Source organism: Osmerus eperlanus, chromosome 4 (assembly GCF_963692335.1).
Source record: "Osmerus eperlanus chromosome 4, fOsmEpe2.1, whole genome shotgun sequence".
Classification (NCBI taxonomy): Eukaryota; Metazoa; Chordata; class Actinopteri; order Osmeriformes; family Osmeridae; genus Osmerus; species Osmerus eperlanus.
The window spans coordinates 19,319,778-19,344,707 of NC_085021.1; the positions used below are offsets into that span (position 1 = coordinate 19,319,778).

At 48.6% G+C, this 24,930-nt stretch overlaps 1 protein-coding gene across 1 annotated transcript in view; it reads right to left on the reverse strand.

Annotated features, from left to right (window-relative positions):
- Positions 1 to 15,317: 15,317 nt before the first annotated feature.
- Positions 15,318 to 24,930, reverse strand: part of LOC134019578 (voltage-dependent calcium channel subunit alpha-2/delta-3-like) — a 78,162-nt gene continuing 68,549 nt past the window's right edge. Inside the window, exons 24-27 of the mRNA XM_062460541.1 lie at positions 23,880 to 24,004; positions 20,675 to 20,792; positions 16,784 to 16,861; positions 15,318 to 16,255 (exon numbers count right to left, since the gene is read on the reverse strand). Coding sequence (XP_062316525.1) covers positions 16,163 to 16,255; positions 16,784 to 16,861; positions 20,675 to 20,792; positions 23,880 to 24,004 — 414 coding nt within the window. The 3' untranslated portion in view covers positions 15,318 to 16,162. The remainder of the gene's footprint in view (positions 16,256 to 16,783; positions 16,862 to 20,674; positions 20,793 to 23,879; positions 24,005 to 24,930) is intronic.

Below are 24,930 nucleotides of genomic sequence, written 5' to 3' on the forward strand. Positions count from 1 at the left end.
CTCTAATTGTATACGTTGCAGGTGTATTATTTGAAACAAGAGAAGTGTGTGTCTGGCGTAGGAAGGCAACATGCCAGTGTACAACACAAGCGCCACAGCTGACACCAACATTTCTGTAACGTCGAGGGAAGAAATCTGGTGCCAATATCCAACTCTGTCCCTCTCTCTTACACACTCCCTCTCTCTTTATCAGTATTTCACAATCCTCCTTTTTCTTCTTCTCTTGTGGCTTAGCCTGCACGTTCTCGTTTCACAGAACCATCCCTACTGGCGGCACTGACGAAACAAATCAAAAGTACATTTGACTGTTTATGAAAAGAGAGCCCCGGTTCTTAAATCTTACTGCTTTGTCAGTATGAAACTGTTTCAGCATGAGGTTAATCATCTTGGATCTACTTGATTCCGATCTAATGTAATTTGGGTAATTTGGGCGAGGTTTGAGGTTGATTTAGTGTGGCTGTGTGTGTTACCCCCCTTCGCACTGACTTTCTGCCAGGCCTCATCTGAGCTCTTAGCTCATCACTTGTGCTACGGCACCTAACTACAGTTGGCACCCTGCTCTCCACTGTCTGCCTGAGAAAACAAGCTAAAGCTAATTGACACGACGCTAACCTGCGACACCGATAACAAGATCACGCTAACCGATGTTATGCTAATGTGAGAGAAGTGGTCACGCTCCCATCGGAGCCACCACCACCTACACCACCACCTACACCACCACCTACACCACCACCTACACCAACGAAAAGATGCTCACATATACTGTATATACTTACCTACATTTACATTTAGTCATTTAGCAGACGCTCTTATTCAGACCGACTTACAGTAAGTACAGGCACATTCCCCCCGAGGCAAGTAGGGTGAAGTGCCTTGCCCAAGGACACAACGTCCTTGCGCACGGTCGGGAATCGAACCGGCAACATTCTAATTAATAGCCCGATTCCCTAACCACTCAGCCATCTGACCCCCATAACCCCCACTTACCTGAGTATTAACTTGAACCGATCTACACCGGCTACACTAACCTGCTTTAGAGTCCTTAAAAAAAGCTAGCGCCAACTTAATGCTAAGCTAATTTAACAGACGTGGCCACGCCCCATCAGAGGTATACGGGCCAATGTTCGCCACTCGCTGGGCTCGAACACGCCACCTCTGTAATGCCAAGCGCAACCACTACCAGCTACGCCAACGAAAAGCTAGCTCTTTGTTGACGCGGGTGGTCTGTTATATACTTGAGGAGTGAGTTTCACCGATTCACACCCGTTACACTACCTGCTGCATTGTACTTACGTAAAACAAGCCTGCGTAAAATGTTGCAAACGTTAACTTGCTTTGCAGTACTGCAAAATACTACAGCTAATGGATGCTATGCTAACTGAAGCAATATCCAAACTGTCATGCCATAATAAGTCAATGGGGCGATACATGCAGCAACTCCCTATAATGCTAATGTTCCGCTCCCCCAGTAACTCTCGCTTAGCTCCCACTGAGAGAGCAGAGACAGACCAGTAAAACCAGTCACCCATCCCAGCAACAGTCCAGTGCACGCCTGTAGACACACTGCAGACCTGTATAAATAACTCTCTGTCTACTCAGAGGCTTTTTCCCCTTTAGAAAGTCTGAAAAGTTACAAAAAGGAAGTTTCTGAGCGAGCGGAGAGTGTTTTTGGGCCCTGTCCATGTCTATAACATGTGGATTGTATTTCATTGCGCGTTGCCTATTGGATGAAGGTACTCTGTTATTGGTATTAGAGAGAGCTGGACACACATAGGGAGGATTAGAGAGAAGACAGGCTGGGTGTGTATACATGCATGCCTGGTGGTGGTGTGTGTGTGTGTGTGTGTGTGTGTGTGTGTGTGTGTGTGTGTGTGTGTGTGTGTACTGCCTGCTTGAGTGAGATAGATATGCACTATGTGTGTGTGTGTGTGTGTGTGTGTGTGTGCATGTGTGATTATGCTAGGGTGTTTAAATGTTCTCTGGACTCTGACTAGAAGCGTATGTGTTTTGGGTCGGACAACATGTTCCAAAATGTTTTCAGAGGGTCTGCCATCCCCTTCCCCTGTCCTCTTGGGCCACAGTAAGACTGTGTGTGTCAGCTCTTTACATTCACTAAGCCCCACCCTCAGATCTTGACCTTTTTCTCTCTCGTAAATGATGGATACACAACACACATTTCACGTTTTACGGTACTGGACCAAGAACATTCACAAAGAAAGTGCTCTACTCTGAAATATTGTTACAGTGTACCTCAAAGATTGAAATCTGGGAAACTGCCCACAGGTCCAAACAAACTGGATCCAAAGGATTTGTGTGCCCACCCACAAGCTCTCACCTTCCCATTACTAGACCTCTGAAAGAATGCTGCTTGTCATTCAAGATATGAACGACATGTCTGTGAGGCTCAGCTGCACCTGGAGAGGGGGAGTGAGAAGGAACGGGGGAATAGAGGGAGGAGAGGGGGAGAGAGGGAGTAGAGGAGAGAGGGAGGAGAGGTGGAGGAGATGGAGGAGAGGGAGGGAAGTAAGGGATGAGAGAGAAAAGAAAGGGAGAAGAGAGGGGGGTCAGGGAGGAGAGAGAAAAGAGGGAGAGGAGAGGGGGGTCAGGGAGGAGAGAGAAAAGAGGGAGAGGAGAGGGGGGTCAGGGAGGAGAGAGAAAAGAAAGGGAGGGAGGGGGGAAGAGACAGAAGGAGGACATGGGAGGACACGGTTGTCTCTCAGGTCTGGATGCTGCACTCCAGTAACATATAGTCAATCCCCAGAGCACAGAGGGCCTTAACGCAACACAAATCACCCTCATGTGGACACTCTGGCACTGACATACTTAAACACACACACACGGTACACACACGGTACACACACATGCACACACTTCAATTCCCAGACACACACACGCACGTTGGTTTGCAAGGGTGCATTTTTGTACCCACCCACGCACACACATTCAGTACATGAAAATGAAAATGACACATATTTATGGATGTAAATCAGGAAAGACATGTCCTGAAGCAGGAACCGGGTGACCTCACCATGCCTGGGCCTAACAACCAGGTTAACTGGAGACAGACACACGAACCGAGGTGACACTGGCAGGGGGAAACTCTGAAGGAGTTCAAGTCATGTCATCAGTAATCAGCTGTGTGTTTTCCCATCATGGCTCAGCTTAAATATGTAGAGAGTTGACGTGGGTGTTCGAGTTTCAAGTTCATAACAACTATAGGTACAGGTATGTTGGAATCCTTTGATTCTGTTCCTCTTGACAGTTTCCGAGCAGCCTATATAAACCTACAATAAATAATGTCTTAATCCTGTGAGTTACAACTCTTATCAGTGTGTCTGTTTATATGTGTGTCATATAAATACGTGTGTGTGTGTGCTGTGTGTGAGTTCAGGTGTGTTTTTGTGCTTGTGTGTATTATTGATGGGACAGTCTGAAGGAACCTGTCAGGTCAGTCATGCTGAAACACGACCCAGTCATGTGGGAACTGTCTGGCTTTCAGGGCCTGATGGTTTAAGACCCAGATGCAGGAGCACAGATTAAGGTGATCAGGACAGGCTTTAGCACACAGTTTATCAGTCATACCGTAAGCCAAACAGACATGAACACACACGTACAGACAAACACACACATAGACACACGACACACACACAGAAACACACACACAATCAAATAAAAAGGGTCATCCCTTCAAATGAAAAAGTACAGTTTAATCGACGCACCACTGTTATAAGCTATGTCCTCTTCCCTCATTCCTGTGATGCGGCCTGGTTTTCCCATACTGCACCGGGAGGAAACTAGGGGCTTAGTGCACCAGTCAGGTCTAGATCTGTGATTTAAAGGTGGTGTTTAAAACCTGGGTCCAAACATGCGTTGTTGTCCAGAGGTTCTTCTCAGAGCTGGGAAACATTGCCTTCAGAGGATCTACCATCGTATATCTGCTATGATAAGAGTTATCTGCGCACAAACATAAATCACACTTGCAACTCCACAAGCCTCTTTTCAGATTCCCTCTTCCAGACAACCACTCTGTGTCCAACAAATCACCCTATGGAGATGCCTTGATACGCTGTGTGTGCGGAGGAAGAGAACGGCATTCAGTGTTCCCGTGTGTTTTATTGATTGAGACCTGAGGTGAAAATTCCATATTTCTTTTATTTCATGTCGAATCGCTAGGAATGTGAAGTAAAACATCCCATGTGCAGGGGTGAGTTTCATTTCTCTTTATATAAAGTGCTTGTGATTTATGGACCCATGGCGGCTTTTTTTTCCGCATGAAATAAATCACTGAGCTGGATTCCAGGGAGAGTGAGACAGAGAGAGATGGGGGGTAGGGGGGATGGGGGGTAGGGGGATGAGGGGGGGGCAGGGGGGGGCAATGGAGAACTCAGAAAAGGGGTAAAGAGGGGAGTCCTTCAGGTCCTGCCAAGTTTGGGAGTCCATATCGCCCCTCCAGGCTTTTATAAGTGGAAGTTTGAACATGTGGGTGAAAAAGGAACTGCTCAGCTGTTTAATTGCTTCTCTGTTTATCTTTCTCATGTTTGGTCGGGGAGAAATGTGGGAAGCACTCATTTATCAAAGGTTTATAGAAATAAACTTTCCAGACTCTTATCAATGATCATATTTCCACATATAAAAATGTTTTAAATATATTACATGGAATAAAGATTTCACCAATTTCTGAAATGATGTTGATTGTGTAGGTTTAGTTGAATCAGCAAAAATCACACAAAATTCAGAAGAGAAGGTTTAGTTTCTTGGCTAATTTCTAGTATTTATGCATAGTTTTTAAAGTGAACAATGATTGGTCTATGTAAGTCAATTACTTCACAGCAAACCTGGGTGATGAGTTAAAGATCTGTGGTTTTGGTGCCCATAGAGCGTGTGTATTCATGCCTACATTCATGAGCACACATACACACACACACACAAATGGGCACATCAACGGGACATGTGTAAGCTGGATAAACAAATCCAGGAATAGTATCACTATGTCCATTTAAACATTGCAAACGTAGCCTATATGCAAGCGTAAACATACACTTACGCAATCCCACTGCTGACAGGTGAACAGACTGATGTGGAGCCTTGTCAGCTTCCATTAAACCCACTCATCTCCACCCAGGCCTCTGATGTCACACAGATATGCCAAAACCCCACACCCCTGGTCTCTCCCTCTCTCTCTCCCACACCCCTGGTCTCTCCCTCTCTCTCTCCCACACCCCTGGTCTCTCCCTCTCTCTCTCCCCACACCCTACTCTCTCCCACACCCCTGGTCTCTCCCTCTCTCTCCCCAAACCCTTTCTCTCTACCCCAAACTGGTCTCCCTCTTCCTCCCCCACCTGGTCTCTCTCTCCACCAACTCTCCATCTGTCTCCCCCATCCCCTCCCTGATTTGTCCCTTTCAATCTTCCTAGTGCACAGTGTAAGAATTGGTTAGGCGTGTGTGTGTGTGTGTGGGTGTGCGTGTAGGTGTTTCTGCAAGAGGCAGCCCTGTACATCGTAGCTTGTGCGGAGAATAAAAGCAATGCTCCACGGTGTGTTGATGTGCTCACAGGTGTGTGTTTCAGTAACTCTGGGCATCCACGGCCCTGCTGCCTCGAAGGTGTCAGCTTGAATCAGCGCTCGTGAGGGAGGGCACAAGATCCAGCTGGGCGCTGTTTCTGCTCCACGCTGGCACCCCTGGCACGGAACCCAGCTGGCAGACTCTCTCTCACACACACACACACTCGCACACACCCACCCACACACAGCTGGCGCTACCGTCAAAGGGGCCGTTGAGGCAGGACACCCCGGCAGGATACCGAACAGAGAGAACGAGGCGGCGGCAGAAGAGAAGGTGAAGCGAGGGGAAGGGAAACGAAAGCTTGTTAGTTACCGGCCGTGTCACAGAGGAGGAAGCGACGCCCTCCGGTGGGATCCAGAAATGGTCTGGAGAGCTGTGGTGTGGTCCTGCCGTCGGACGGACGTTCATCAAACACTGGTCATGGCGATTTACAGGACAGCCACCGTACAAATGCTTTGTTTTAGCAAAGGGAAGCTCATGAGGAAATGTGGGATAGGAAAAGGAAATTAAAAGAGGACTGGTTCGACCTGAGGCTGGAGCTGGGATGTTAGGAGACAGGGTAGAAACCAGGGTGCTGCATCTGGAACTGGGACACCAGCAGACAGAGTGCTGATCCTACAATACGAAGATCTCATGTGCAAACCTAAAGACCAAAGCAACCAAACCTAAAATGAACCATCAAGAACAGTGAATAAATGATAGGAGACCGAAGTCTAATTACATACAGCCAACATCCGTTCATTCTGATACACAGATGTTGCAACTCATTCAATAAACAGGATGACATCTGTGTGTACCTCATGTGTAACTTTCCACTGATACATGTATTCAATGGATTCCATTTTAATTACATTTGATCTAGTGTTCTCAGACTTCAGAGACACCAGGACAGTACATCTCCCTGTTTCTGATCCCTCCCTGACACTTCCTACACAAACAGTCCTTCTGTATATCACACTTAAGATGAAGTTGGCAGAAAAATTACGTTTGTTAGTACACAGATTTCTCAAACTAAAAGCTAAAACCAGAGACCGGCAATCAATTTCCTCTTCTCTTTTCTCTGTTGATAAGACAAGGTTATGTTAAGTGCTATTAGGGATCTGTCTCTATATGCTTGTTGATATGTTAGTGACTTATAGAGTACATTAGTGGAGACTTCCCAGGCCAAACCTAGTTGTGGAGAAGCTCCTTCCACCAGCTTCATATCTGAGCTCAGTAAACATCTCTGTATCGTCTCTCATAAATCTGCCATGAAACTCTCTTTTCTCTGCACCCTCCTCACACAGCACTGTGTGTGTGTGTGTGGTTCTGAGGGGGAGTCTGTGTGTTTGTGGATAGGATTACATTGCGGTCTTGGGGGGCCACCTCAGAAACTTCTAGAAAACCCTGAGGAGATTATGTTGAGTATGTTGTGTAAAGCCCTCCCGTTGACCCATCTATCAACTAACAGGACCCCGCTGATGTCACACATACACACACTCACACACACACGCTCACACACACACTCTAAGCCTCTTGGGATAAACTCAGTCTACATTTGACCAGCCATGATGCTCATTAAAAAGTTTATAAACACACTCAAGCACAAATGACCTTACACAGTCTGTTAGGTACTGATCATAAACACATGACTTATTACAACTGGCCTCCCTTCTTCAGAATCAACACAACAGCCAGGCATCTGGAGAGGGCCGTCTGGTTATTTGAACTGGAATTATATGGTTAAATAAACAGGAGGGTTGAGGGACGTTCTGGAGGAGTTGTTGCAATCAGAGGTGTCTCCATGCACTGTCCTTCACCAGCAGGCCTGGGTCCCACCCCTGGCTGGGGATGGGGATGAGGCTGGGTCTGGGGCCTGGGTCTGGGGATGGGGCCTGGGTCTGGGGATGGGGATGAGGCTGGGTCTGGGGCCTGGGTCTGGGGATGGGGATGAGGCTGGGTCTGGGGCCTGGGGATGAGGATGAGGCTGGGGCCTGGGTCTGGGGCTGGGGATGAGGCTGGGGGCTGGGGCTGGGGATGAGGCTGGGGCCTGGGTCTGGGGCTGGGGATGAGGCTGGGGATGAGTATGAGGCTGGGTCTGGGGATGAGGATGAGGCTGGGGTCTGGGGCTGGGGATGAGGCTGGGGCAGGGGAGAGAGAGAGAGAGAACAGTGAGACTAAACAAAGGACTCTTTGTTATACTTTCTTATAACTATTCCATTTCTATGAATACTATTAGTGTGACTGATTGTCGTACAAGACTAGAGACAAGTGTCAGTGATGTGGAGTGAGCTCAATGGATTGTGCATGGCATGGACTAGACTGAGGTAGCGCTCTGGAATGTAACCCATCTCCATGGAGACTGAGGATGGAACCTGCTGCTGTTACCATGCTAACCTCCCCCTGAACATCCCAGAATGAGACTGGACTGTCCAGGCTCCGCGGACACCACAGACGTGGGATTATGGAGGGACTGGGGAACGTCATAACATCACCTGGACACGCTGGACTGGGGCCGTTTCACAGCTCCTGCGAAATCTCAGACACAGCTCTCTTCCTCTCTCTGTATCTTTCGCTATTCCTCTTTTAATTTGATCCCTCCTTTCTCTTCCCGTCTCTTTCTCCACCCATTACTCTCGCTCCAGCTCTCTCTCTCTCTCTCTCTCTCTCTCTCTCTCTCTCTCTCTCTCTCTCTCTCTCTCTCTCTCTCTCTCTCTCTCTCTCTCTCTCTCTCTCTCTCTCTCTTTCTCTCAGTGTCTCTAACTCTCTCTCTCTCCGTCTCTCTCTCAAACTCCAGACAGAAATGTAGTTCAACGGTCAGTGAGAAATAACAGGACTATGTCTATATATTTATTCCATCTCACTGTGAGGAAGTCCTACGGTAAACCATGCTACCAGATGTTCTGATTTGGCCCGGGTCAGGATCAGGACCGGACCAGGGAGACGAGGAGAAGAGAGCAGCTGCCAGTGGAACGTCAAAGCCAGACTGGACCAGAACAGAGGGTCCTGCTTCTCCTAAATGAACCAGGGAGACCCACAATTCACACAGTCCGATTCCTGACACTGACTCATACAAACACTCACAATATCCTGCTGTCTTCTGTCTTCTGTTGCTGCTTTTTTCTTTGCCTCTCTATCTCTCTCTCTCTGCCTCTCTCTCTCTGTCTCTCTCTCTCTCTCTGCCTCTCTCTCTCTGTCTCACTCTCCTCTATCTGATTCTTTTAGTCTCTCTTTCTGACACATACTCTCTTTCTCTTTAATGACAGCCACTCTCTCTATCTCACTTCCCTTCTTTGTTTTTTCCTCTCCCGCTCTCTCTGTCCCTTCCTGCTGTCTCTCTCTCCATCTCCTCGCTGCTAGGCACTTTCGATGTGTACACACACACACACACACACGGATACACACAAGCACATACACGCACACTTACACACAAATACATAAACACAGGCCTTGGCGCTTTGTGACAGAACACGCAGCTCGGCTCGGTGAACCCAGATTTAGTAAACGCAACAGAACCCTCATCAGCTAGCCTTCCTGAACGCCCTAGACTCTGGACCCACACAAACAAGCAGCCAGTGTCACGACCTATCTCTCCTCTACCGCAAGCGCGTCAACATGGAACATTACACCGCCGTGATGTCATGTCCTACCAACGCTCCAGATAGTTAGAGTGAGTGAGTGCAGAGAGACAGCACACACATACACACATATATACACACACACACACACAGTTCACAGTGCATGTACACAGTTGTCCAAACTGTGTAAATGCACAAATGAGCAGACACACCAGACACGCACACATTGTGACTGCAGCGGTTGGAGCGAGACAGTGCAGGAGGACACGACCTGGTTGTGGCTCTGAGGGAGCAGAGTTCTTCTAGAACCTTCTTTCTGTCCAGGAGGGCGATGAGAGGGGAGGAGGGGGGGGGGCGAGGAGGGGTGAGGAAGGGTGAGGAGGGGAAATGAGGGGTAATGAGGGGTGAGAAAGGGTAAGGAGGGGTGAGAGAGAGGTGAGGGGTGGACACAGTGGTATATAAACGTCACATCAGAGCCCAGATTTGTCGGTCAGATCCTGTGGTTGTAACCCTAGCCTCACTTTCACTGCTCCGCTCTGCAGAGTGTTTAGCTTCCAGGGTCAAGAGAGAGAGCTGGACCTCCGTGGACCTGCGCTGGTCTGAGCACTCTCTGGACTCGGCCAACTGCAGTTATCACACGCAGTCCTGATGAGCAAAGCACCCACACAGGCTAACTCACACACACAAACACGCACACAGCCAAACCCATACTCATACACGTATGCAGACACACACACATACTCTCACAGTCCGCCAATAGCTTAACCACAGAGTAGTGTCCCCACAGTGAGTTCATGTGAGGTTAGGTGGAGCAGATCTCCAGCTGGGTTATTGAGATACAAATTAAATATGACACATACGACCATACACACACACACACACCCACACAGACACACACAGACACACATACAGACACGCACACACAGACACACACACAATAAAAATCGAGTCACTGCGTGCTCGGAAAACTCCATGTTGAGCGTGAAGTATCAAAACCATCACATCAAATCTCACATCAACATTCATCAAGACGATAGATTGTAGGATGAATGGGTTTGGGGAGTTCCATGGCGATTAATGGAGCATTCATCCAGTACAAATACTCTGATACTAATGAACTGTGATCAAAACTACATCCAACATGGCTGGAACATTTTTACTGGACTCCACCAATCCCAGCTCAGAGATTTAGGGACAGGCCTGTAAAGACCCAATGGAATTCCTTGCTCACTCCTGATAATTAGTCTGCCTCAGTCTCCACATTCATGTCTCCATCTGTATACAGTACTGACTTCCAGATTGGCTCCTGTCCTGTCCTATCCTGTCCTGTCCTGTCCTGTCCTGTCCTATCCTGTCATATCCTGTCCTATGTTGTTCTGTCCTGTCCTGTCCTATCCTATCCTATCCTGTCCTGTCCTATCCTGTCCTATCCTGTCCTATGTTGTTCTGTCCTGTCCTATCCTGTCCTGTCCTGTCCTGTCCTATCCTGTCCTATCCTGTCCTATCTTGTCCTGTCCTATCCTGTCCTATCTTGTCCTGTCCTATCCTGTCCTGTCCTGTCCTATCCTATCCTATCCTGTCCTATCCTGTCCTATCCTGTCCTATCCTATCCTGTCCTGTCCTGTCCTATCCTGTCCTATCCTGTCCTATCCTGTCCTGTCCTATCCTATCCTATCCTGTCCTGTCCTGTCCTATCCTGTCCTATCTTGTCCTGTCCTGTCCTATCCTATCCTATCCTGTCCTGTCCTATCCTGTCCTATCCTGTCCTATCCTGTCCTATCTTGTCCTGTCCTATCCTGTCCTGTCCTGTCCTATCCTGTCCTATCCTGTCCTATCCTGTCTTGTGCTGTGTTGTCTTCTCATTTGGTTTCTCTCCCTCTCCCTCTCCCTCTCCCTCTCCTTCTCCTTCTCCTTCTACTTCTCCTCTCCTCTCTGTCTCTGTTTAAGTGAATGGAATCCATCACCGACAAGTCAACCCATCTCAGCTCACAGCCAGACTCCGTTTCAGTGGCAGCCACATCGCAGGGGTCGAGCTATTCACACGTACCCACTTCCTGTCCTAGCCCACCAATAGGAATGTGCCTCTGGGCGAACATGCCAACCTTTTAGAGCTTGGCAAGCTGGCACATCCTCATCTGCCCCCAATCCCAGTTCCAAACACTGTGTTGTCCCCCCAGTCAGAAACACATCCCCGGTTTGTTTGATGAAGCGGAGCGAGGAATGCTGAATATATTTCTATGATTTGTTCTGGTTTTAGAATGCTGTTTGTAGCTGGTGGGGGGGAGAGGCCTGTCCAAGACTGACAAGACGAGGTGGAGGGCCTGTCATTCTACCAGACACACAGAAACACACTGCTGCTAGGACACAAACACACACACACACACACATGCAGATATTTATATGTTAACAGATGCAATAGACATAACAACACACAAACAATGTCCCTTCTCTCACAGATGATTCACACACACACACACACACACACACACACACACACACACACACACACACACACACACACACAGAGAGGTAAACCCACGCACAGTATTGGTACAGCTGGCTGTCAGATGGCTCAGCGAGGGGTCTACAAGCACTGATGGCTTTTCTTCCTGTGTGAGTGTGAATGTGTGGTTACGTGTGTGTCTGTGTATGTGTGTCTGTGCGCGTGTGTGTGTAGGTGCGTGTGTGTGCGTGTAGGTGTGTGTGTGTAGGTGTGTGTGCGTCTGTGTTTTCAGCTGGCACCTCTCAACCTTGCCAGCGGTGTGTCTCCTGGCACCCACGGGCGCAAATTTGTCTACAGGGTTTGATCTTATTCGTGTCTCTGAGGTGTGCATGAGTGTGTGTGTTTATATGTGGTCACGAGTGTGTACTTGTGTGTGCGTGTGTACGTGTGTGTGTGTGCGTTCTGTACTGTGGAGGGATCTGGACACGATCAGAACAGAAGCCAAAAAGCATTAAGCCAAGAAAACGAGGGAACGAGTATAGGGAGAGGAAAAAGGTCAATGAGAGAGAGACCTAGAGGAGAGGAGATACCACAGGCTCCTTCAGTGAGGGTTGTCTTCTGAGGTTATCTCTGGGTGGTGCGCTACATCCACATGAGCAACGACTCCCACTCTCCCTCATGATACACACTGGACTCTCCCCTCAGTTCACGGACACACACACACACACACAAACACACTCACACACAAACACATAGACACACACACACACCCACTCACAAACATGAACGCACACCAACACACACACACACACACACACACACACACACACACACACACATAGACACACACATACACCCACTCACAAACATGAACGCACACCAACACACACACACACACACACACACACAAACACATAGACACACACATACACCCACTCACAAACATGAACGCACACCAACACACACACACACACACACACACACACAAACACATAGACACACACATACACCCACTCACAAACATGAACGCACACCAACACACACACACACACACACACACAAACACACACACACATACACCCACTCACAAACATGAACGCACACCAACACACACACACACACACAAACACATAGACACACACATACACCCACTCACAAACATGAACGCACACCAACACACACACACACACAGACAAAAACACGTACACACAGGGAGACACCCCACCAAACTCTTGCGGTACCTCAGTGTAACACGATAGGCTGTTTATGTTGTTGTTCCTTCTCTCTTCCTCCCTCGCCCGCCCCGCGCCACGACGGCGTGGTTGTGGTCGCAGGGACTGTGTGTGTTCCACGTCTGGTTCAACTGTTCACGGTCATTCCCATAGAAATGTCAGCGGTCTTCAGAGCGAACCGCCAGTGTTGTTACACACCGGAGGAGGTACCTACTTCGAGTTTGCCCTTTCCTTGACCGCCTAAACGTGTGTGTGTGTGTGTCAGCGTGTGTTAGTGTGTGTCAGCGTGTGTTAGTGTGTGTCAGCGTGTGTTAGTGTGTGTCAGCGTGTGTTAGTGTGTGTCAGCGTGTGTGTTGGTGCGTGTCACGTGAGCTTGGTGTGTGCGTGTGAGAACCTGAAGCAAGATTCTCTGCCGTTCATCTTTGGCCACAACAGCGTAGGGTAGTTTGGTCAACACCGTGATGAACATGGTTCCGGAAGAGTAGAGCTTCACGGTGATGGATGGTGGTGTTTTGAACAGGGCCTACAGGACACTGTCACAGTGATCAGAGCCCCGCTCTCTCAGCAGAGGCCTCCAGCACAAACACTACACACACAGATCCCCAGCAGGCAATGAACCCTGGATGTTTTACTTTATCTGCCTTTGAGGAATTCTTCCCCTGACTTCCTGTGTGTGTGTGTGTGTTCTGTGTGTGTGTGTGTGTGTGTGTGTGTGTGTGTGTGTGAAAGTGTGTTTGTGTACATCGTTGCATAGTTTTCCGTGTTTATTGCAACTGTTAAAAAGAAAGGTAGGAAAAACGTTATAATAAGAGAAGAAAGTAAGAAGAAAGGAAAAAAAAACGATATAAATAAAAAAGAAAGACAGAAGGAAGGAAGGAATAAAAGAAAGGAAGAAGAGAAGAGGGAGGTACGGCCTTGAGGCAGCATGTGTGTACATGAGCATGTGGGAAAAACAGCCAAGACAAAACCATGAAAAGATGGAGTATTCATCAGGGCCGAGTCCTTACCAAGGACAGCAGGGGCGCTACTCTCACCCCCCACCCACCCCAACCCCCTGACCCTCCTTTGGAAGATCAGTTTTCCGAGTCCAGCTTTTGTTCAGTCATCGGATGCAGTTTCCCATAACTCACCCAACGAACAGGAAAGGATCGCAGACCGGATTGGACGCGCTGCGACCCAAAACAGCTCCGACCCCGTTACAGGATGATGGATGAGAGGCTGCAGGAACGACGAGCGTTTGGAACAGGATACGGAACCAGAGAAGCAGCGCTGGAGGGACCGGGGGGAGGGGGGAGGGAACCATGATCAGAGCGCATCTGTGTTCCTCTGAGGGCGGAGACAGACACATGGCAGTGTCCTGGAAGCCAACATGGTTTCCATGCTTGGCAGGCTGCTTCTCCTTACGGAGCCCACAACCCCGATACCTCAATGGGCATCAGGATGTCTAAACCCCTTCACGTGTACTGTCAAAGACCCAGGGGTGCACTTGATTTGAGCTGCCCGTGTAGCACACCGAAACCAAAGTCCTAGATGTGACACACGTCTAGCACACCTCGAAAAGCCTCGGAAACCCACTATGTCTCAGCTGAACCCTTGTCTGTTTAACAAGGCCGGGGGAAGAGAAAAGTTCCAGCGCTTCTAATGAGAGGGAGGGGTCCTTTCTTTGGAGAGTTCACTTATCCTATAAGACATGGTTTGTGGCTTCCGGGCAGAATATGCCATGCCTTCAGTATGAGCCCCATCAGGGACATACAGGACTGTAGGAGGAGCAGGATGGTCGATCACAGGAAGGATCTGTTTTTCCACATGATGGGTGGAGATGTTTGACTTCAAAGCCCATGTCTGATGATGGCGAAGATGTTTGTGTTTCTGCTTATTGTTCTCCCCACTCGGCTGGAGGGAAGATATGCATATCCACACTGGGGGCCGTGGGATAGGACCCTGTGTGTGTGTGAGAGAGGGAGTGTGTGTGTGTGTGTGTGTGAGAGAGAGGGAGTGTGTGTGTGTGTGAGAGAGGGAGTGTGTGTGTGTGTGTGAGAGAGGGAGTGTGTGTGTGTGTGTGTACAGGATGTTTGTGTCTGTTTCTTAAATAAACACAGATGCGTGTTGTGGTTGGCCTTGGAGAAGTGTTACGGTTCTCATTGTCTGTGAGTCTGAGCGAGGGGTGCCTCTGGGGCAAGGACCAACAAAGACACACACACACAGTATATACGTGGCCCGTAACATACACACACAGACACAGTCAGAGCAACCGCCAAACGGTTCGATCCATCACCAAACATCACAGATGGGGATTAAAACACGTGTGCTCCATTACAGGCCATGAAAAAAACAACATGGCCGCCTGGCTGCAAGTCTGGACACAGAGAAGCTATCATGCGCGCTTCCTCAGAAAACCACCATGATGAGCTTTTCCTGTCAATCAGCACTGCCAACAACAATGTCACACTTTAAATGAGGCTCACTGTGATGTTTTCTACCAGAATCCCCCCTTTTCCACAATAAAACACTTTCCAGACGTTTTCACAAGGTTTTTATTTCAAAAGTACATAAACAGGACCAATATCGTTCAATAAGGCAAAAAGCTCAAATATTTATAACCACTCATGTTAGACGACTCAGTCTCATTGTCACAGTTTATGGGTACCACTTGCAAATTATAAATAATACTTTCTGTTTTAATATATAGAACATTTCATTTATCAATCTTTTATGTTTTCTTCTCATCAGTAGTTTTCAAAAAATCATTGTCGACAAACATCACCAGCCACTACATATGATCATCTTTTCTTATTTTGTATTCATGATAAATGCCCATGAGTAGACAGACTTCTTTAGTGGAAAGTGTGCATCTCTCTTTCTCTCCAGCTCTCTCTCTCCTTTGCGGTGTTTCTGACCAGGTGTTTGTATGACCCAGTTCCAAACCTAACCCTAGCGCCTAGCCCCTAGACACTGCCAGAGCTGACAGGAGAGGACTTGGTTCCAACATTAATATGGGGATAATACACCACATGAACCAGAGAAGGGCAGGGTGGAACTAATAAATATCACATTTTTAGGACAAACATTCATTAAAAAAGTCTTTTTTTGTTCTTGTTTCTTGGCAAATGACTCTGCTATCCCTAACAAACTCCATCAGTTACAAGTGACTTCGGCTCATTCAACCCTTGTGTTTCTAGATTGTGGCCCCTTCGATAGGGCGTTAGGGAGCAGGTATGTCTAGGGACCAGGTGCTGGGTCTGATCTGAACTGTAAAGGGGGAGGGTGGGGGGGGGGTATTCATCGTTGGCGTAAATGGGGTTCACTTGCATGCCGAGCCGAACCAATCCAAGCTAAGCTCTGGGTTGGGAGGCGTGGCCAGTTCTGGTCACCTGTGAAACAGTGCCAGGGACACACAGAGCAGTGTTGCCGTGAGCGACGGGCTGAGGCCCAGGGCACCTCCACACTCCATAGAGTTCTCCTGCCAAGACAAGAGAGACACAGAGAGAGAGAGAGGTGGATAGAGAGACATAGAAAGAGAGCGAGAGATAGAGTGGTCAATACCTGGTTATTAAATGACTGACAAAAGAAAAGCACTAGGTATTGAACCTGTCACCTAGGTTTGGTGGATAATCTGTGTGTCTGCATGCAAGTGTGTGTGTGTGTGTCTGTCTGTGTGTGTGTGTGTGTGTGCTACCTCAGGGTGGAAGGGGTGTGTGTGTGTGTGTGTGTGTGTGTGCTACCTCAAGGTGGAAGGGGTGTGTGTGTGTGTGTGCTACCTCAGGGTGGAAGGGGTGTGTGTGTGTGTGTTACCTCAGGGTGGAAGGGTGTGTGTGTGTGTGTGTGTTACCTCAGGGTGGAAGGTGTGTGTGTGTTACCTCAGGGTGGAAGGGTGTGTGTGTGTGTGTGTGTGTGTGTGTGTTACCTCAGGGTGGAAGGTGTGTGTGTGTTACCTCAGGGTGGAAGGTGTGTGTGTGTTACCTCAGGGTGGAAGGTGTGTGTGTGTTACCTCAGGGTGGAAGGGGTGGCAGGTATCTGGGCGTCGGCGGTCCTTCTGATACTTTAACCTCTCACACTTCAGAGACTCGTTATGTGCACAGGCAGTCAAGGAAAGCCCTCACTCATTCACAACACCACACAGGCAGTCAAGGAAAGCCCTCACTCATTCACAACACCACACAGGCAGTCAAGGAAAGCCCTCACTCATTCACAACACCACACAGGCAGTCAAGGAAAGCCCTCACTCATTCACAACACCACACAGGCAGTCAAGGAAAGCCCTCACTCATTCACAACACCACACAGGCAGTCAAGGAAAGCCCTCACTCATTCACAACACCACACAGGCAGTCAAGGAAAGCCCTCACTCATTCACAACATCACACAGGCAGTCAAGGAAAGCCCTCACTCATTCACAACATCACACAGGCAGTCAAGGAAAGCCCTCACTCATTCACAACATCACACAGGCAGTCAAGAAAGCCCTCACTCATTCACAACACCACACAGGCAGTCAAGGAGAGCCCTCACTCATTCACAACATCACACAGGCAGTCAAGAAAGCCCTCACTCATTCACAACATCACACAGGCAGTCAAGAAAGCCCTCACTCATTCACAACACCACACAGGCAGTCAAGGAGAGCCCTCACTCATTCACAACACCACACAGGCAGTCAAGGAAAGCCCTCACTCATTCACAACACCACACAGGCAGTCAAGGAAAGCCCTCACTCATTCACAACATCACACAGGCAGTCAAGGAAAGCCCTCACTCATTCACAACACCACACAGGCAGTCAAGGAAAGCCCTCACTCATTCACAACACCACACAGGCAGTCAAGGAGAGCCCTCACTCATTCACAACACCACACAGGCAGTCAAGGAGAGCCCTCACTCATTCACAACACCACACAGGCAGTCAAGGAAAGCCCTCACTCATTCACAACACCACACAGGCAGTCAAGGAAAGCCCTCACTCATTCACAACACCACACAGGCAGTCAAGGAAAGCCCTCACTCATTCACAACACCACACAGGCAGTCAAGGAAAGCCCTCACTCATTCACAACACCACACAGGCAGTCAAGGAAAGCCCTCACTCATTCACAACATCACACAGGCAGTCAAGGAAAGCCCTCACTCATTCACAACATCACACAGGCAGTCAAGGAAAGCCCTCACTCATTCACAACATCACACAGGCAGTCAAGAAAGCCCTCACTCATTCACAACACCACACAGGCAGTCAAGGAGAGCCCTCACTCATTCACAACATCACACAGGCAGTCAAGAAAGCCCTCACTCATTCACAACATCACACAGGCAGTCAAGAAAGCCCTCACTCATTCACAACACCACACAGGCAGTCAAGGAGAGCCCTCACTCATTCACAACACCACACAGGCAGTCAAGGAAAGCCCTCACTCATTCACAACACCACACAGGCAGTCAAGGAAAGCCCTCACTCATTCACAACATCACACAGGCAGTCAAGGAAAGCCCTCACTCATTCACAACACCACACAGGCAGTCAAGGAAAGCCCTCACTCATTCACAACACCACACAGGCAGTCAAGGAAAGCCCTCACTCATTCACAACACCATACAGGCAGTCAAGGAAAGCCCTCACTCATTCACAACACCACACAGGCAGTCAAGGAAAGCCCTCACTCATTCACAACACCACACAGGCAGTCAAGGAAAGCCCTCACTCATTCACAACATCACACAGGCAGTCAAGGAAAGCCCTCACTCATTCACAACATCACACAGGCAGTCAAGGAAAGCCCTCACTCATTCACAACATCACACAGGCAGTCAAGAAAGCCCTCACTCATTCACAACACCACACAGGCAGTCAAGGAGAGCCCTCACTCATTCACAACATCACACAGGCAGTCAAGAAAGCCCTCACTCATTCACAACATCACACAGGCAGTCAAGAAAGCCCTCACTCATTCACAACACCACACAGGCAGTCAAGGAGAGCCCTCACTCATTCACAACACCACACAGGCAGTCAAGGAAAGCCCTCACTCATTCACAACACCACACAGGCAGTCAAGGAAAGCCCTCACTCATTCACAACATCACACAGGCAGTCAAGGAAAGCCCTCACTCATTCACAACACCACACAGGCAGTCAAGGAAAGCCCTCACTCATTCACAACACCACACAGGCAGTCAAGGAAAGCCCTCACTCATTCACAACACCATACAGGCAGTCAAGGAAAGCCCTCACTCATTCACAACACCACACAGGCAGTCAAGGAAAGCCCTCACTCATTCACAACACCATACAGGCAGTCAAGGAAAGCCCTCACTCATTCACAACACCATACAGGCAGTCAAGGAAAGCCCTCACTCATTCACAACACCACACAGGCAGTCAAGGAAAGCCCTCACTCATTCACAACACCATACAGGCAGTCAAGGAAAGCCCTCACTCATTCACAACACCACACAGGCAGTCAAGGAAAGCCCTCACTCATTCACAACACCATACAGGCAGTCAAGGAAAGCCCTCACTCATTCACAACACCACACAGGCAGTCAAGGAAAGCCCTCACTCATTCACAACATCACACAGGCAGTCAAGAAAGCCCTCACTCATTCACAACACCACACAGGCAGTCAAGGAGAGCCCTCACTCATTCACAACACCACACAGGCAGTCAAGGAGAGCCCTCACTCATTCACAACACCACACAGGCAGTCAAGGAGAGCCCTCACTCATTCACAACACCACACAGGCAGTCAAGGAAAGCCCTCACTCATTCACAACACCACACAGGCAGTCAAGGAGAGCCCTCAGTCATTCACAACACCACACAGGCAGTCAAGGAGAGCCCTCACTCATTCACAACACCACACAGGCAGTCAAGGAGAGCCCTCATTCATTCACAACACCACACAGGCAGTCAAGGAAAGCCCTCACTCATTCACAACACCACACAGGCAGTCAAGGAGAGCCCTCAGTCATTCACAACACTGCGCCTGCATTAGCAACAACCTCCCTATGGAGATCCACTGCAGATACTTTAGACACAGTCACACAGGAAATCCACACAACCGCCAGCGAAATATCTTTAGGAAACAGTGCATGCTTTATGCCGAATACAACTCATTGTATATTTTGTATCACATTATGAGTATATTTCATGTACAGTAAGTGCATGCTCCAGTTAACCAGAGAGGGGTTGTGAGGCCCTAATAGTGGTGAGGGAGGGTGGGGGGTGTGGTGTATGAGGAGGGTTTTTTTCCAGAAGACTGGCTGGTCTTTAGCTTTGTCTGGTATTGATCAGACCCAGGCTTTCCTGAAACATAACACAAACACACACACACAGACACGCACGCATGCACATACAATACACAAACATGCATTTTTAAGGGTGATCACAAACACGACACACACAGGGGAATACACACACACACACATACCATTGTGAAACATCCATCTGTTAGAAGTCAGTGCATTGTTTGGAAGCTCTATGTCTCCTGCCTCTGATCTCACAGCCGCCAGTCTCCCAGAACCCTGTTTCCTCTCCAGCAGGGCACAGGCCAAGCTAACTCAGCCGCACTGCCTAATCCCCCACCACCCCCCCACCCCCACCCCAGAGGAAAACACCTTGTCACTCTGGCCTGTGGCGTCTCTACATTGATAGACAGTCAGTAATAATTCACAGGCTGTTGGGATGCACTGGGATTTGAGAGGCGAAGGAGGAGCTTCTCAATGAGAGGAGAGGTGGCTGGGTATCTACCCAGCTAGTTTTGGGTAGACACTCTGAGACAGCTCTGAGACAGCTTTGAGAGTGCTGGTCAGATGTAGAGACAGACAGGCAGACAGACAGCTAGAATGACAGGTAGACAGACAAACAGACAGACAGGTTTTGGTAAGGATATACATGATCTCAATGGGGTCCATGGTGATTGGCTCGGCCGACTCGCAGTCACACTTGTTGTCCACCACCACCATGAAGAGGTTACTGCTGGGGATCTGCTGGATCACAAAGGATCTGCCAATCAGGAAGGCGGGAGGGGCAGGGATGGGGGAGGGGGCAGAGACGCAGAGACATTGTCAGTTCCCCAGGCGTTGTTGGTCAGATACTGTACTTCCTTTTCCAGGGGGGGGCTCGGACACTCCTACTAATCCTGCTGGACGTGTGTCAAAAAGATGACTGGTGGTAGTCAGACAGATACATAGGAACTCCCACATACAAACACACACACACACCAGGCCATGACCATGGCGCACACCAATGAAGTGTTGCAGAAAAAGGAACAATGCCAGAAGTCCAAATAGGAACGTCTCTTTGCTCCAGATCTCTCTCTCTCTCTACGTCTCTCTGCCTCTCTCTGTGTCTCTCTGTCTCTCTCTCCCTCTCTCTGCCTCTCTCTAATTCTGTCTGCCTCTCTCTGTCTCTCTCTACCTCACTCTGTCTCTATCTTCATCTCTTCTGCCTCTCTCTAACTCTCTCTGTCTCTCCAACTCCCTCTGCCTCTCTCTACCTCCGTCTCTCTCTACCTCTCTCTGTCTCTCTCTACCTCTCTCTGCCTCTCTCTACCTCTCTTTGTCTCTCTCTACCGCTCTCTGTCTCTACCCTGGCTGCCTGCTCACGGGCCACAGAGAGAAGCTGATTTATGTCCCAGCCGTAAAGATGATCTCTTCTTTCTCTCACTTTTCTTTACCCCTCTCTCTCTCTCTCTCTCTCTCTCTCTCTCTCTCTCTCTCTCTCTCTCTCTCTCTCTCTCTCTCTCTCTCTCTCTCTCTCTCTCTCTCTCTCTCTCTCTCTCTCTCTCTCCTCTCTTTTCCACAGGCTGTGTGATTGATGCTGCTCTCTGTTCTGCATGAACACTATCACACGCAGGTACAAAGTCAGTCAGTTGGAATTAGAAGTTCCTTGTCTTACAGTAACTAACCTCACCTCACCCTGGGCCGGCCTGGCCCAGCTCGGCTCATTGATAGAAACCAGAACAAGTGTTTCTGGTGAAAAGACTTCAATACATCCTGACAGCCCAGCTGCGAGCCTTGAACAAAACCAAGAGCTGCGGAGAGAGAGAGTGAGGGTGCACGTACACATACACACAATGGTGCTATCTTGACACACACACTTGGGGCTGCAGCTTCTAGTCCACATGGCCAGGAGAGAGACAGAGAACAGACACCTCCACAGTGTGACTCAGACTGGAGGGATTGATATACAGACAGACACATGAACAAGCAGCCTGCTGCCTTCTGAAGATACTTGTGGATGTGTGTGTGTCAATCTGTGTGTGTGTGAACTCATGGATGTGTGTGTGTGTTTGTGTGTGTGTGTGTGAACCTGAGGATGTGTGCGTGAACCCGTGGATGTGTGTGTGAGTGAGTGTGTGTGTCAATCTGTGTATCCATCTCAGACAGAGGGGATCCAAGGTTGGGGTTAGGATATACGACCAGGATATACAGCCTCCAGCGCTGGAGATAATAGATTCCTAGAGGACTGTCTGGGACTCCAGTCAGAGATCCTACACCACTATCTTAAATCTCACCTCTATAAAAGCATGGAGCTCACTAGTGGAGGTTAAATCATCTTCTACGGCCACTTAGCTATTAGACCGGGCTTATAACATACTCTCTGGATAGGCTTTGATGCCCCTTGCAGAGTCTCTCTCTCTCCCCCCCCCCTCTCTCTCCCCCCATCGTCATTCACACACACTCTTACTCTCTAGTCATAACGTTTCAGTTTTTTTTGTTCATGAACAAACAGAGTCCAGGTGTGTTACTATAATAGTTACCTGAGCTGATAAACTACTGTAACACACACACGCTTCAATTCGTGTGAGTACAGATTTCCCACAGGCTAGAACCCACTCGTGGACCAATGAAAACAGGAGAAAGTCCCAAAGTCAGACTGTAACATGAAACAGATGTTTATCGGCAATATCCTCTATTACTAATATAAGCTATAAAATCCCATATAACTGAAATAAAAACTCCATTTCACTTTGTCAAATTCATTGTGCTTTAAAGTTGATTTATTCGGAGCCGACATATGGCTCTCAAGGTTCCGCATGCTACACCGCAAACCAAGATAGGGTCAGCTCCTCTCTGATAGGTGTCCTACAGTGTGTGTGTGTGTGTGTGTGTGTGTGTGTGTGTGTGTGTGTGTGTGTGTGTGTGTGTGTGTGTGTGAGAGAGAGAGAGAGAGGGCTAACTGTATACCAATCCACATTTACACTCTTGGCACTCACAACTGTGGTTACCCTACTGACCTTGTGAGGCTGACACACACGCACACACACACACACACACGCACACACACACACACACACACACACACACACACACACACACACACACACACACACACACACACTACTGCCTCCATGGTTGCTCCACAGCTGGGAGCAATGAAGAGCCCATTGGAGTGATCCAGCAAACGCCTCCACAATTGCCTGACAGAAAAGACCAGATTGTTAATGGGGACCACACTAATTTCCCCATCTCTGAAGGGAAGCTTTTTTTTTTTTACCACCTCTACCGTCTCAGACTCTGCTGGAAGTGTGTGCTTATGTGTGTGTGTATGTGCTTATGTGTGTGTGTATGTGCTTATGTGTGTGTGTATGTGCTTATGTGTGTGTGTATGTGTGCAACTGGATAATTGTGTTCTCATTACATAAGAAATGTTTTAATCAGCATGTCGTGAATTGTTTCTGAGGAAGCTCATTGCTTGTAATTGTAGATGTTGTTTTAGCTCTGACACACTGGCAGCAACATCAGGTAAGAAACAAGTTCAGCTGCACACTCCAGGCTCTGCCTTCAGCTCACCCACAGTTAGCATGTTGGCAGGACTGTGGCAGTTTACATTTTAATACAGGACTTTTTAGTCCCCTCAACAAATTACTCCCGAGTTTCTATGTTGGAAGTTCTGTTCTGTGTGTTTGTTTTTGCATGTGTTCTTAATCTCACATGTGTGCTTTATTGTACGTGTGTGTTCGTGTTTACAGTATTTGTGTGAGAGAGAGACAAAGAGAGAAAGAAAGAGAGAGGGACAGAGAACAGGACACAACAGAGAGAGGGGGAGAGACTGAGAGAGAGACATAGACAGAGAGCGGGGACATACTTGATGCAGTCCTCACAGTCGATGTTTCCTGTGGTCTCTTTGATGGTTCTTTCTGAGACAAAGGCAGGGTACTCTGTATCACACGGCACTAACATGGTCCGGCCCAGTCTCTGAGCTGCAGCAGAGAGAGAGAGAGAGAGAGAGAGAGAGAGAGAGAGAGAGAGAGAGAGAGAGAGAGAGAGAGAGAGAGAGAGAGAGAGAGGGGGGGGGGGGGGAGAGAGAGGGAGGGAGGGAAATATTGAGAGAGGAAGAAAGTGGGGGAGAGAGAGAAAATTTGGGGAGAAACAGAGAGACAGATGGTGGGTGAGAAGGAGAGTTAATTTAAGAAGTAGAAGGTGTGTAAAACATTTTATCCTGATGTTCTTTAAACCCCATTTAGCATCTCTCCTGTTATGATCACTTGCTTGATAAACCAAAGTCAGCATGTTAAATCACATTTAAAAAACCCTGAGTATTTCTAAACCACTCACTTCAACATCACTTTCATTACCTAAACACTACTGCCACTATATGGTCAGTCTCGGTACTACACACACTGCATTTAAGAAGCTGTTGACTAATAGAAGGCATTCCACACTGTTTTGAAACGGCAACTTAAATCATATTCTTGATTTACATATTTTCTGTACATAATTTTCTATAACGCTAGTCTGAATTTTGTCTTGATTTAGCACGCGGGATGTTTCGTGGTTCCTGGATTAAAGAACGATTATCGTGAGAAAACAGACGTTTAACTGCTGGAGTGTGGAAGCAGCTCTGCCTTTTAAACAACCAGGATTAGTTCAGCTCCACGACCTGCATGGATTTGTTGCCGTGGCGCTCGCCGTGTGTGTGTGTGGCGCTCGCCGTGTGTGTGTGTGGCGCTCGCCGTGTGTGTGTGTAGCGCTCGCCGTGTGTGTGTGTGGCGCTCGCCGTGTGTGTGTGTGTGGCGCTCGCCGTGTGTGTGTGGCGCTCGCCGTGTGTGTGTGTGTGTGTGGCGCTCGCCGTGTGTGTGTGTGTGTGTGTGTGTGTGGCGCTCGGCCGCAGCCTGCGTCTCTCTTGTAAAGAGACG